Genomic DNA, 14,375 nt, shown 5'->3' with positions numbered 1-14,375 from the left:
GTCCTTTATGCACAGTCTATGGGATACACATAGAGGCAGATATACCAGATTGGCTCTTGAGTCCTCTAGACAGTTAGCGATGCAGGGAGATGCATCATGTTGGTATGCGCAGATGACCTCATGGTTTCAGAGGCATGGTCTCAGCATGGATAGATTGCCTCCCTTTTAGTATTCCCTGGATGAACCCTCCCTACCAGTCACACGGACGGAGATCACTAGACTCATTCGGTAGGATCTTATACAGTTGGACACCAGAAGGACATGGGTAGAGCCGATGCAAGAGTTGGGCACCAAGATGGCTTTCTACAAAGAGCACCTTCTCCAACTTTCGGGAGATGGGTTTGTGACTCGTCCAAGCTACATGGATACTCATTTGTCTCATGGTCTGCGATGTGCTATTGGTCAGATTCGCACATCCTCACACCAGCTGGAGACTGAGACGGGTAGATTCAGAGGGATACCGCCGGAGTCTAGGATATGTCAACTATGCGGTAGAGAGCCAGAGACAGAGCTACACTACATATGCCACTGCACTGTGTATTATGAGATACGAGGGCGCTTCCATTGCTTGTTCAGGGAGGGTTTTGGACCCCTAGATAGAGTCATGAGGTATCAGGATCAGAGATGCCTTGGCCTTTATCTACTTGAGCTACACCGACATAGAGATAGTCTGTTGAGGAGACATGGAGTACGACAGTCGCAGAGACAGATCACAGACTTCTTTGGTCGAGGGAGCCAAGAGACCAACCACCAGCACAGGGTTGTTCCCGCATTCATACGAGAGGCACCCTCATTGACAGGGGGACTGAGCTCGGGAGATCGAGACGACCACGACCGAGACACAGGAGCACACTACATCGACGGAGACTCCAGCAGAGGATCAGAGGCATTCTAGCACGACACCTAGATTGTCATTGAGGGCCTATTCTACATCTTCAGATTTCACATTTCACACTTCATTTTCAGTTTTCATTTTTACTTTCAGTACTTTTTGTACTTGTACTTCAGACATTGTATTAGATTCACCACTTTGTATCTGATGGTCTCATAGGTCATTTTGGCCTTTTGAAGACGTTAATATATCATTTCATTTCATTTCATTTCTCTCTCTCTCTCTCTCTCTCTCTCTCTCTCTCTCTCTCTCTCTCTCTCTCTCTCTCTCTCTCAGATACTCCCCTACCTACCTACATTCAGTTCAGTTTTGTATCAGTTTTGTTTCATTTGTCTTTCCGATAGACGGATGACATACACACCATGTACATTTGATTTGTCTCATAGGCCGATTTCGGCCTGACATAGACGTTAAAAATCTTTCTTTCTTTCTTTCTTTCTTTCTTTCTTTCTCTCTCTCTCTCTTTGTATCAGATACACCGCATTGTAACTTTCTGGTCTCATAGGTCACTTTGGCCTTTTGAAGACGTTAATATAACATTTCATTTCATTTCTCTCTCTCTCTCTCTCGCCAATGGTCCAAAGCTCTCTGAATAGACAATGAAAGCGGTCTCGTATACTGGACAATGACATATGTGATGTAACTTTGTTTTTGGCTCTATATGACGCAACTGGCAAATCCTGGCCTCTACTGGTACTCTCCTAAATCTGCCGGTCTCAATCTCTAACTGATGCGATGATGTGCGCATCTGACCAATAGCACATCGTATCCCATGGGATATATGAGTGTCCATATAGGCAGGTCTGATCACATATCCATCCTTTGTTAGTCGGAGAAGATGCTTTCTATAGAAAGCCATCTTCGTGCCCAACTCCTGTGTCGATGGGTGCCATCCATAATGCCTCACGTTTTGATGCTGAAGTGGCTGACTGCTCAGAATGACATGCTCAGCTCAGTCGGCATGTAAGGGAGTCGAACGCCCAAATCAACATGGGCTCATATTATTTGTTGTTATGAGGCATAATAGCAAGCGGGGCCATAGGGTGTAACCAGCCTTAATGTAGACTTTTGAAAAGTCTGTAGGATCTTTTTCTTTGAAAAAATTAGAGCAGCAATCTATAGTCACTATCTATGGTACAATCGGAAGTTTCAAGATAATTGATTTAAGTATAGAGGGCGTAAAATGTGATTCATGAGCAAATGACCAAGTCATAATTTTCTTGTAACAGGTGCAAATGTTTGTGAGTGTATTGGCAACAGTGTCTATTACTCTGGCTGCAATAGTGCATGACAGGAAGCAAATGGAAGGTGAACTAAATGAAATGAACTCTACCTTGGAATCTCAGGTATTGTTTCTACAAGTTTTGGAGTCCAGAATTCTGTTTTTGTCAGATTGTTTCTAGTTCTTGAACGCATCATCAGTGCGCTGATTGAATTTTAATTTCTTTCAGGTTAAAGAGCGCACAAAGGAGCTTGAGAAAGCAAATATAGAGCTCCAGGCATCCCAATCAGCTGCAGAAAAAGCGAGCAGAGCCAAATCTGAGTTTCTGGCAAACATGAGTCATGAGATCAGGTGATGAATACATACATTGCTTGTGTACCTTCTTTGCATATGCACACATTGTCTATGTTATTTAGCCTTGTAGAGTGTTATGGATACAATCAAACATATGTGTGTCTCACACTGCTTTCTCTCTCAATCATAATTGTTTGTGTAGCAAGTACATTCTTGGTAAATGTCATAGTCACAGGTGACACCCATTTTTGGGCTTCCCGTCCCCATTTTTCCGTCCCTGCTTGCCGTCTCGCCCTCTTTTTTATACTAAAAATCCATTTGAGCCCCGTCCCTCGTCCCCCGTCCCCACTCCTCGGGACGCGTCCCTTGTGACTATGGTAAATATGCATACAAATAGCAAAATGTCCAGGTCAAATTATGCCACTGATAAAAATGAAATGAAATGGTATATTAAACGTCTTCAAAAGGCCAAAATGATCTATGAGACCAAACTGATACAATCTTGATGGATCTAATACAATGTCTGGGTACAAAATAAAATGAAGTAAAATAAAAGCTAAATCTAAATGAACATCACTGTCCGAGGATGTCCGCAATTGGGCATTGTCCGAGGATGTATTGCATCGGTTGGTGAAGAATATCGTCAATGTTTGCATTGGTAAATAGTCGTACTGGACATATCCCATGCCGTGCTGGAATAGTCCTGATCTTCTGATGGAGCCTCCGTCGATGTCATGGTGGCCCCCGTAGACGTGGGCGTCTAGCTCTCCCAAGATCAATGGCTCTATCAGTCAATATACCTTTGGTATAGGTGGACTTTGAAGTCTGTTGTGAAGCTTGCTCACCTGACTGAGTCTCTGCTCTAAGAAAATCAGCGATTTTCCTCTGTGAATGTCTCCCACTATCTAATCTCTTGAGGAGATTCTCCTTGTGGCTGCGTAGCTCTAGCAAAAACATCTGTGATCCTGATATCTCATGACTCTAGCCAATGGTCCAAAGCCCTCTCCGAATAGATAGTGAAAGCGGCCTCGTATCTCATAATACATTGGAAATGACATATGTGACGTAACTCTCTCTGGCTCTATATGACACGACTGGCAAATCCTGGCCTATGCTAGAGCCTAGTACTCTCCTAAATCTACCAGTTTCCATCTCTAGCTGGTGCGATGATGTGCGCATCTGACCAATCGCACATCGTATCCCATGGAATAAACGAGTGCCCATATCGGCAGGTCTGATCATAAATACATCGTTTGTGAGCTGGAGAAGATACTCTCTATAGAAAGCCATCTTTGTGCCAAGTTCTTGTGTCGGCGGGCTCTGTCCATGTCCTCTTGGTGTCTATAGTTGAATCAAATCCTATCTGATGAGGCATGTAATCTCAGTCTGTGTGACAAACAAGGAGGGTGCATTGAGCGAGTACTGGAAGGGTATCACAAACTGGTGGCGTCGCAGGTCCCTGGACAAACACACACAGAGATGTTGACGTGGCAGTCCAATACGGATAGTTGCTGACATGGCAGTACAGATCCTCGGAAATCACGCTGTCATGCTGACATGGCAGTCCGTACGATGCTGACGTGGTAGGGCCGGAAATTGCGCTGGTTGCTGACATGGTAGTACGGATCCCCAGAAATCACGCTGACATGCTGACGTGGCAGTCCGTACGGTGCTGATGTGGCAGGGCCAGAAATTGCGCTGGTTGCTGTACGGATTTCCGCAAATCACGCTGATGCTTTTTTTTAAAAAGATTTTTCGGATCAGTTGCTTTTGGAACAATTGCTTTAAAAAAAAAAGCTTGAATGCATTTGAGTTTAACTGCTTTTGGGGCTCTGCTTTTGGCATCCCTTGTAAGAATAAAAGAGCCCTAAGGGTCTCACTCTTTAGAGCATCTAGACGTAGAGTCTGAGAGTAGAGGACCATGCGGGAGTTGTACTTTGCTCAAAGATTAATATAAAAGAAATACCGAAAGGGGCGCCAGTCTTTGGGGCCAGTCTCTCTTGGCACGGAACTACGCTGGGCTGTGTCGACCAAAATTGAACTGTGATTTTAAAGTTGTGAAGTATTTTTAGTGATTCTCTCTCGTGTCGCGACAGAATCCCAAGTTTGTTTCAGTGGTATCAGAGCGCGGACGATTTCTCTTTTACAGGGAAATCCGATCCTTTTCTTGCGACACTTATGGATTCTAATGGAGATCGGTCGACTTCTTTTGCATCTTGGAATGCGGGAGGAGATCGCGGAGAAGATTCCCATTAGCAATCAGAGGAAGAGTACGGCCCACCTCGGCCTACTTAGGCAGAGATTGAAGAGATGGAACGTCGACAATTGGTTGACGACGCGACAAAGATGATGGTTAACATTGCAAAGGATCCGAAATTTGTAAAATTTTTGACTCAGCAATCCTTCGATGAAGTGCACACCAAGTGGCAGAAAGCCACAGAGCCACCCATCAAACTGGCACTCAAGAAATCTCCTGCTCCGAGGATGTTTACAGAGCAAGAATTGGAAGATGTGGTTGATACACGGATTACGCAGGCTTTTAACGCGAACAACAAAGCCGAAAAGCAGGACAAAAAGCAGAAGAAAGGAACTGACTTCCCGGGTTATTTGGGTCGTCAATCTACTTTTACATCGACGAAAAAGCAGAAGAAGCGTGTATGATTTGCAGGACTACCCAATTCTTCTTCTTCTTCTTCCTCTTCTTCTTCTGACAGTTCTTCTAGCTATTCTGATTCGAGCGAAGAAGACAGAAAAGGAAAAAAGAGAAGTAAAAAGCAAAGCTTCGGAAAGGGCTAGAAAAAGGCAAAGAAGACTAAATCTTGCCCAGTTTCTGACAATTTTACCGAGGACTCATCCTCAGACAGTTCAGACTCTGACGATCATAGGTTTTATGCCAAAAGAAAGCAGTTTTATAGAGCCAATCAATACGATTTCCTCGACAACAAGGGCAAAAGGCCCAAAGAATTCAAGGAGGGAGGACATGCAGTAAAGTTTGAGCACTTTTCAGGGTTTCGAGATGCTCCCAAGACTTTAGCCTTTATCCAAACAATTTGACATAGCATTCTCTGGAGGCCGCTATACAGAGCACTCCAAGATCAGACGGGCGACATCCTTTCTGAAAGGCAATGCATGGACTTGGTGGTCCACTTTGTTGTTAAGGAAACAAGCGCCGACAAAGTGGTTGAAATTTAAGAAACTCTTTATTTCTTCATGGCTTACACAAGAATAGGAACGAGACGTGATTTATGACTGGAACCATGTTCGGATGGTCAAGACAGAATCATTGGATTCTTACTGTGAAAGATTTTGGGAAAATTTTCTACCCGTTTCATCCTTTAAGAAGATCAGTTTCAGGGAGCAGATTGAACTGTTTAGTTGTGGGCTCCCCAAAGAAATTCAAGACTACTGTCTCGAACAGAAGTCCAAAGTCTATACAACAGTTGATGGGACATGCGAAGCGCGGATTTGCTATACATTCAGGTAAATTGACTTACCCATTAGATGAACCTTCAACAAGTCATAACAGAAACAATCGACGAAGAGATAGACGACCTTCACTGAGAGAAGATCAAAGAGATGAATATTTCAATGCAGGGAAGTGTTTTGAATGTGGAGAACAAGGACATATCGCTACAAAGTGTCCCAAAAGGACACAAGAATCAGAATGGCTGGCACATTGACAGAAGAGCAGAACGAGGCGATACTCGTTCCAGAATAGCTTTTTGAATTAGCATTAGTTGGATTTATGGACTTATGAAACAAGACTTTTTGGAAGATGATTTTGAATTTTGAATAAAACTGATGTTTTCTGAAAGAATCTGGAAAAAAAGAGCACGATTAAGAATTGGATGGAGCAGTGACAGCTCTTGAATGAACCTGATAACGAATCATGAATCACGAATGATTCGATGGAATGAATGACTGGACCACTCAGTTCAGAATGAACTTGGTGATAATTTCGGATCCCCGAAAATGATTTACGCACACGACAGTGCTTGTGGTGACAGATTCTCGCACACGACAGTGCTTGAGGTGAAAGATTTCTCGCACACGACAGTGCTTGAGGCGAATGACTACTTGCACACAAGTGCTTGAGTCGGAAATAATAATAATTTAAAAAAATCTCTATAGACATGATCGCAATATGGAATTAGTTAACCCGACATCAATGAAGTTCCGAATGGATCTAGATGTGGTTACTAAATACGTTGTTGGCAGTCATGGTCTGAGATTTGGAATGAATGTTTTTGTGATTGATTATCTTGTGATGTCATGTGCAGTGATGTGACTGTTGTATTTGTACATGTGCTAGATGTGTCGTTTCTAGTGCCTGGGTACTAACAATCAGTGTCTACTAAGAAAGTTTATGGCCTCTGTTTGTTTTGTAGGCGTAATCGAGGGCGATTACAATTCTTTCAAGAGGGGGGTATGTCATAAACTGGTGACGTGGTAGGTCTCTAGACAAACACACACACAGATGCTGACGTGGTAGTCCAGTACAGACAGTTGCTGACATGGCAATACGGATCTCTGGAAATCACGTTGACATGCTGACGTGGCAGGGTCGGAAATTGTGTTGGTTGCTGACATTGCAGTATGGATCCCGAAAAATCACGCTGACATGCTGACGTGGTAGTCCTTACGGTGCTGACGTGGCAGGTCTGGAAATTGCGCTAGTTGCTGTACGGATTTCCGCAAATCATGCTGTTGCTTCTTTTTGAAAGATTTTTGGGATCAAGTGCTTTTGGAACAATTGCTATTTTTAAAAATCTTTTAAAGCTGGAATGCTTTTGAGTTTAATTGCTTTTGGGGCTTTGCTTTTGGCATACCTTGTAAGAATAAAAGAGCCCTAAGGGCCTCACTCTTTAGAGCATTTGGACGTAGAGTCTGAGAGCAGAGGACCCTGCGGGAGTTGCACTTTGCTCAAAGATTAATATAAAAGAAATGCCGAAAGGGGCGCCAACCTTTGGGGCCAGTCTCTCTTGGCACGGAACTACGCTGGGCCGTGTCGACCAAAATTGAACTGTGATTTTAAAGTTGTGAAGTATTTTTAGTGATTCTCTCTCGTGTCGCGACGGAATCTAGACTTGGGGTGCCCAAGTTTGTTTCAAAGGGGGTGGTCTGTCCATACTAAAACCATGTAGCTGAAACCAGGATGTCATATGTGCATACCAACAAGATGTGTCTCCTTGTGAGGCAAGCTGTTGAGAAGACCCCTTAGCTAAGCGAGATCAGTCTCTTTTATAGACAATATCTGGGATCTCCCCAAAGATAGATCGGTCTCTTTTATAGACAGTATCTAGGAGGTAAGTGCCTCTATGACCAACGGGGGAGCAACAAGCTTTGCACGAATAATCTCATGTGGTACAGAGGCCTTGGCTCTAATCATCCGGGAAATCATAGAGACCAGAGGCCTCTCCATACATCTCCATCCATCACGACTGCAAGCTCAGCTATGATGGTCTCCTGGTGGTCCCCATATCTGCACGTGAACATGCTCAGATACCCTCGGGAGTACGAACCCACCCCACGACTGTCCTATATAAAGCCATGACTCCCCAAATCAAGATTGTGGGTACTCCATCTCCTGTAATCTTTGCATCAGGCAGTCGAGCTTTGGGAACCGTATCAAATGCTTTGCGAAAATCCACAAAGGTAGAGTAAATCCGCCTACCATTTGATCTGCTTTCCTCAATAACAGCTCTAAGTGTCAATATATGATCAAGAGTAGGAAAAACCACCCCTCTTGAAACCTGCTTGGCATGCTTGAATGCCTGCTCTCTTTACCCATCTACTCGGCTGCTGCTCAAGAATGGATGCATACGACCTAGTTTGTGTGTGCCCAATCCTGATAGTATGGTAATTCCCCGGAATCATGGGGTCTCCTGCCTTGAAGATAGGCACAATAGTAGACATGCTCCAAGTATCCGCAAAACCCTCATATATGGCTCTGTTGAACATTACTGCAAGAAGCCCTGCAAGCATATATCTAGCATGTATAAAGTGCTCCGCCATCAATCCATCGTGACCATAAGATCTCCTGGTCCTCATCCTATCAATGGCTTTCTTTACCATAGAGAAACCAAGTGATGTATCCCCTCAGTCAGAGCTGGATGCTTGTGTATGTGGGTGGCAATACTCATCATCAAGAAGGAGAGACAAAGAAAGCTTTAATAACGCCTTCTAGAGGCCGAATTTTGCCTATGAGACAACACAGCGTACATGTGTGGATCCTCAGGGTATCCAGCAAAAAGGGCAAAAGTGCTGAAATAAACTTGGTACAAAACAAAATAGACTAACATGGGGGCATGTGTGTATGTATATGAAGGACGAGGAGAATGGATCTCTAACTCCAATAGACGTGGAACTGTATACAAAGGAGAGTACAGCCATATATGCAAAGGGCTAGCTAGCTCCATCCAGTACCACGCTGGGGGTGTTGTATGGCATGCAGAGTGGGGACTGGGTGATCAAAAAGAGAACATAATTGCTACGTTTCAGTGTCTATAAACTTCTATATCTGTACCATTCAAAGGCGAGGATTTATCAAAACTGGCTTCTTTGTGTAGTCTCATGGCATGATGTGCTGGATCCTTTTCAAATAACAGAATTAACATTTTTTCAATTTTCTAAACATATGCAGGACACCAATTCATGGTATTATTGGAATGACATCATTGGCGCTAGACACAAATCTAACAGATGAGCAAAAAGAACACCTTGAAATCGTTTCCCAGTCTGCTGATTGTCTTCTTCACATCGTAAACGCAATACTGGACTTAGCAAAGATAGAGTCAGGACGATTGGAACTGGAGCGCGTTCCTTTCAATCTCCCTAGCATCATTGAATCAACAGTCAAGATGCTTTATGTACGTGTATCGCTTATCTGAATTTGTGAGCTTTTATTGTAAATCACTCAACTTGTCAATGTTCAAAAACGGTTGGTACTTAAATTCTGAGAGTTGTCCTAGATAAGCTGCATATTGCTGGTTTACGATTGAATTGTAGGCAATACTGTTATACATGTAGATCATGCACGTAAAGGAAAACGTTTATCTGTCTAGAAAATCTTCAGCTTTATCAAACTTAAATGAAGGTAGAGCAGAGTTTAATAATACAGAATTGTACCATACATGAAACTCATGACTTCCCTCTCTTGAGCCTTGTACTGCCTAGATTATACTAAAACTCATGATGTCCTGTTGTTTAATGCTGTCTCCCATAGGTTTATTAATACAAATTCAAGATCCAAACATTATTGAAAATTTCTGAGATACCCAAGTAATCCACCCAATGAGTCTCATCTCGTACTCCTCGGGAACATGGGCTAACTTAGATACCCTTGCATGCGTTACCCTTGTGAAATTGAGGAAGCTTATTTCACAATGGTAATAGTTCTAAAAAGCTCCTCTCTGTAGGAATGCTTCTGGAGGAAACCTTTAAGCCTATTTTGTAGGTCTGATTATGGCGTTATATGATGAGAGAGGTGCTTGGTTGCAGGTAAGAGCAGCAGAGAAAAAATTGAAGCTTTTTTGTGATGTTGCTCCTGATGTTCCGGAGTGTTTGATTGGAGATGCTCCTCGTTTGCAACAATGCTTACTCAATCTGGGTATGATAGAGCCTCAGAACTTCCAAAACTCACATGAAAGAAATTGTTCATAGGTCACTTTGGCCTTTTGTAGACGTTTAATATAACATTTCATTTCTACGGTCTTTTTGCAGCCGGGAATGCAGTCAAGTTCACGCATAAGGGTTCCGTCTCTGTCTCTGTAAAGTTATACACAAATAGGCTTTCCCAAACCAGTGCCAAAGGACTTAATCTTAATTGCAGTCAAGAACAATCATATAGTAGAAAGCCTGGAAGAAGCTCTTGCGTGGACACTGCTCGCTCAACGAGAAACCTACTAACAATGCAGGAAAATTTCAAGATGAGACACAAGATTCCAGTATTTAGAGAGTTTGATTCCCTTGTAAAATTGGATGGAGGAAGCAGGATGAAACATGGTATGCAAACACATGAAATGAAAAGGCGGTCATCATTGCCTACATTGTCTGCTGACACCAATGAGTCTTTGCAGCTCACTGTCAGAAGCAGTGAGAAAGTTTGGTTGCTCTTCTCGATTTCTGATACTGGGATCGGCATAAGCAAAGAGAATCAGAAAGAGATATTTAAAGCATTTTCTCAAGCAGATAGCTCCACAACAAGGCTTTATGGAGGTACGGGCTTGGGGCTTAGCATTGTTGAAAGGTACCATATCCGCAAACTTAAAAACTCCGTTTTTGTTCTTCACATGAAAATTTGAAGCAACTCAGAATAAGGATCTCTTTTAGCTACTAGCAGAAGCTGCCGTTTTCCATTTCACGTTCTATTTCACATTTATTAGGGCTTATATTCTTTTTTCTAGGGAAATTGTTGAAACTTTCATTTTGAAGCCATATATGCTGCCCATACAGGCTAGTTGGAATGATGGATGGCCACATTTGGTTGGAGAGCGAAATAGGAAAAGGGAGCACGTTCTATTTTGTCGCTAGTTTTGAGAAAGGGGATTTGACAGGATCTCTTAATAATCATTCAACAGGGCTAACGCAAAGAACACCTGGTGAACCCAGAAATGAAACCGGTGTCAATTCTTGGCTGCAAAATACGAGTGAGAAGCATGACATGGAGATGGGGGTTTCTAATAAGCCCAAAGCCAGGACTAGTACTTCTGATGGTGCCTTTGTGGATGGTCACGATACATTGGGAGGTGGTAATGAAACGCAAATGATAGTCGACACATCCGCGCAAGCAATCAAACCTTTAACTGACATGAGCCATTTACCAGAGGGTTCTGCAGTCTGTGCCCTGGAAGTAGAAAATTCTTTACAATTGAGAGGCATCCGTTCTCTAAGTTTGCCTGAATCGAAGGATCTCTCTACCAAGGGCATGAGGGTTCTTATGGCAGAGGATAATTTGGTCAATCAGAAAGTTGCATGCCAGCAACTGAAGAAATTTGGCATCGAAGCTGACGTTGTGACCGATGGACAACAGTGTCTGAAGTCCCTTCAGAAAGGGTGGGACAAATATGATCTCATTCTTATGGATGTTCAGGTATGCATTACTCCTAAGGGTTTTAATTTCTTATCTGTGTTATGCGTAAAAACCCATTTCATAGGGTTCAAATAGAGAGAATCTTCTCGGCAGTGTCTCAAAACATCACCGCAAGTGACCTAAATGCTTGATCTTTAATCCAAACACACTTAATTTATCCCAAAAAAATCCGCATAAAATGTTTTGATAGAATATCAAATTTTCAAAAATGGTAGAGACCTACTTGTCTCAACTGTAAACCCTTGTTATGCAAACTTGTTTAGTGTTCTAGTCGGAATGCTTGTTGAAACAGATGCCAGTGCTAGATGGTCTACAAGCAACAAAAGTCATTCGAGCTTACGAGCAGCAATATGCATATCCTCGCAAACCTATTATTGGACTCACTGCTCATGCAATCCAAGGCTACAAGGAAAAATGCTTGGAGGCAGGGATGGATGCATATGCATGCAAGCCATTTCAAGCAAAACAGCTATTTGAAACCATCCAGATGGTAATGCAGAGAAAGCTAAGGGTTGAAGTGTGAGAATTCTTTGGAAATTGATTAGCCTTTTTGTCAACTGGTAGAAAAAGTGATATATGTTCTTGCACAATGGTGTGCATGTCCGGAAGTCTCTGTAGTCAGTGGTGGCAGATTGGTAAGGTGGGGTATCATGCTTTGGAAGGTCAAATAGAAAAGGCTGAAGGATTAGCAGTGATGGACAATGGCTGCTTGGGAAGGAGCTCCAAGGATAGAAGAGGCGGTCGCAGAAATTTGCATGTAAGAAGTCCGGTGTGCAAGAAGAATTCTAGCACAGCAGAACCTATAGAAGTTCAATTTGCCAGTCAATTTTGAAGACCACAAGTGTACATGTAGTTCATATGGCAGGAAATCTATCTGCCTATTAAATGTATGATAGAAAGACAGCAAAATTTTCTTAGGTAGCTTCATTTTCCAAAAGAAGTCATATCCCAATAAGGTTTGTATCATAAAGGTCAGGCAAAGAGGAACTTAGTTTACACATAGAGAGAGACTGCTCTCCACTGCAATAGGTTATTTGGGTCTCTAAACTACCCACCCAAAACACCTTTCTGCCAAAAGAAGCTCCTGATTTGTTTTTTCAAAATAAAGAAAAGAAAATGGTTTGCTGGAAGAGAATTTTTTAAGAAGGTAACTAGGTCACTGTATACAAGAACTACACAAATAAATTTAAAAAATATATAGTTTTGCCTTCGAAGCACTGTTCGGAAAACTTATTTTCACAAACATACATAAATCCCTTTCGGGGATTTCGTAGTAAGAAATTTTGCAAAATAAACAACATTTCCTTCATTTACACTTTTTGTGAATTCCTTCTCTCTCCTCTCAATTGGCTATTTTGATTTGTCAACCGGCACAAGGCTAAGCTAAGACACTAAGGCCGATAATTGCTTTCAAGGGTGTTTTTTTGTGCGGAAAGGTCCGTAGAATTCTCCATGTATGCCTACCCAAATTGTCATAGGTGCCTTATGACAACTTGGGTAGACATATGTTCTTGACAACAAACTTTGACCAAGTAAGCAACTTGGATGCCCTCCATAGGGTTGGCATTTGATGCCCTTCATGCAAAAAATTCAAATGCAGACAACCACCTTCAAAGATAGTAACCTTGTAAAAACATTTTTCCCTAGGATTTAGAAAAGGTAGGAAACGAAAATGAAGACTTTGGTGCATAATTTTCAGGGGGGACAAATTCTGTCGGTCTTGCACTAGTAGTATATATTTTTCAAAAGGGTATTCTACAAGAGTAGAGGCACTTCTCCAGGTAATGCAAAGCTGAAATTACTAGCAATCCAAGTACTTATCAGTGTGTTAAATTTTCAGCCATGCTAGAAGTGGCACTCTTCATGATCACAGCCTGTGAAAAATGAGGCTATGCAATTATTAAACAAACACACACACCTTGAATGGAAAACACAAGCACGCCGTGCATGAACACAAACTTAGTTTTAGAAATAAGATTGTAGAGATTACATAAATGTACAAGATGTGGACACCTTATATAGTAGGTAAAGCCATGAAAGAATGCCAATAGCCATCATAAATGGCCTCAAAAATGTAAGTCAAATGGTCATAGTCAAGAAGAGATTGGAGACAAAAAAAAAAGGAATCATGAGCAAGAGATCCACTTCAACTTCACAAAAAGGGAACCATGATCACATTGCTATTGCAACAATACAAATCGAACAAGCAAGGCATCTGTCAGTGTCTGAAAGGGCTTTGATAGGGAGTGCAAGTGGAGGAACTCATAGTCATAGCTCTCCATATTGACTAATAATGCAACACCCAAATGCCATATCCCAACATCGCACAAAAAGAAAGGACCATGCCATGTGCATGTACCACATCATCAACAACATTATGAATACCGAGGTTTAGCATGCTTTTGTAGAATAAGAAAATGCATATAGCTACTCGAAGATAGTACTCAACAAACGCTTTAAAAAAACCATTGTATTGAGACAGACAACCCACTTGATCTAATTCTTAATATGATTTTCCTCTCAAGCACAAGCCTTTGGGTAACAAAACATCTCAGCCATTTGGGTAACCAAAATGCCTTACCAACCAAACTTAACACTTTGATAAGGTGAGATGTGAATGCTCGCCATAATGGAAAAAGAGTCAAGAGTTGAGGCTTAGCAAAATTAAGATGCATTCAGTTGTAAGACCTTACATGCCACAAGGAATCCACAACTGTTTGTAGCTCATAGATAGAATTTTAGGGGCAAAACAATGAACTTTCCACATGAGCGTTGGACACAAAATGTGAACCGTTTCTTGATATAAATCATCTCCTTTATATCCACCAAATTCCAAAATGTTGTCACTAGCTCCTTGGCTTACCAAGTAGTCACGA

General features: G+C 42.1%; 1 protein-coding gene across 1 annotated transcript in view; it reads left to right on the top strand.

Annotated features, from left to right (window-relative positions):
• LOC147437115 (osmosensing histidine protein kinase SLN1-like) overlaps positions 1 to 12,634 on the top strand; it is a 42,445-nt gene extending 29,811 nt beyond the window's left edge. The window contains exons 3-9 of the mRNA XM_086486707.1: positions 2,122 to 2,238; positions 2,344 to 2,465; positions 9,052 to 9,277; positions 9,909 to 10,017; positions 10,131 to 10,656; positions 10,863 to 11,499; positions 11,792 to 12,634. Of these exons, the coding sequence (XP_086342833.1) occupies positions 2,122 to 2,238; positions 2,344 to 2,465; positions 9,052 to 9,277; positions 9,909 to 10,017; positions 10,131 to 10,656; positions 10,863 to 11,499; positions 11,792 to 12,022 (1,968 nt within the window). The 3' untranslated portion in view covers positions 12,023 to 12,634. The remainder of the gene's footprint in view (positions 1 to 2,121; positions 2,239 to 2,343; positions 2,466 to 9,051; positions 9,278 to 9,908; positions 10,018 to 10,130; positions 10,657 to 10,862; positions 11,500 to 11,791) is intronic.
• The last annotated feature ends 1,741 nt before the right edge of the window (positions 12,635 to 14,375 follow it).

The sequence above is a fragment of the Adiantum capillus-veneris genome, chromosome 17 (genome assembly GCF_014529385.1).
Source record: "Adiantum capillus-veneris isolate H3 chromosome 17, ASM1452938v2, whole genome shotgun sequence".
Taxonomy (NCBI): Eukaryota; Viridiplantae; Streptophyta; class Polypodiopsida; order Polypodiales; family Pteridaceae; genus Adiantum; species Adiantum capillus-veneris.
This window is presented reverse-complemented; position numbering and strand designations above follow the sequence as displayed.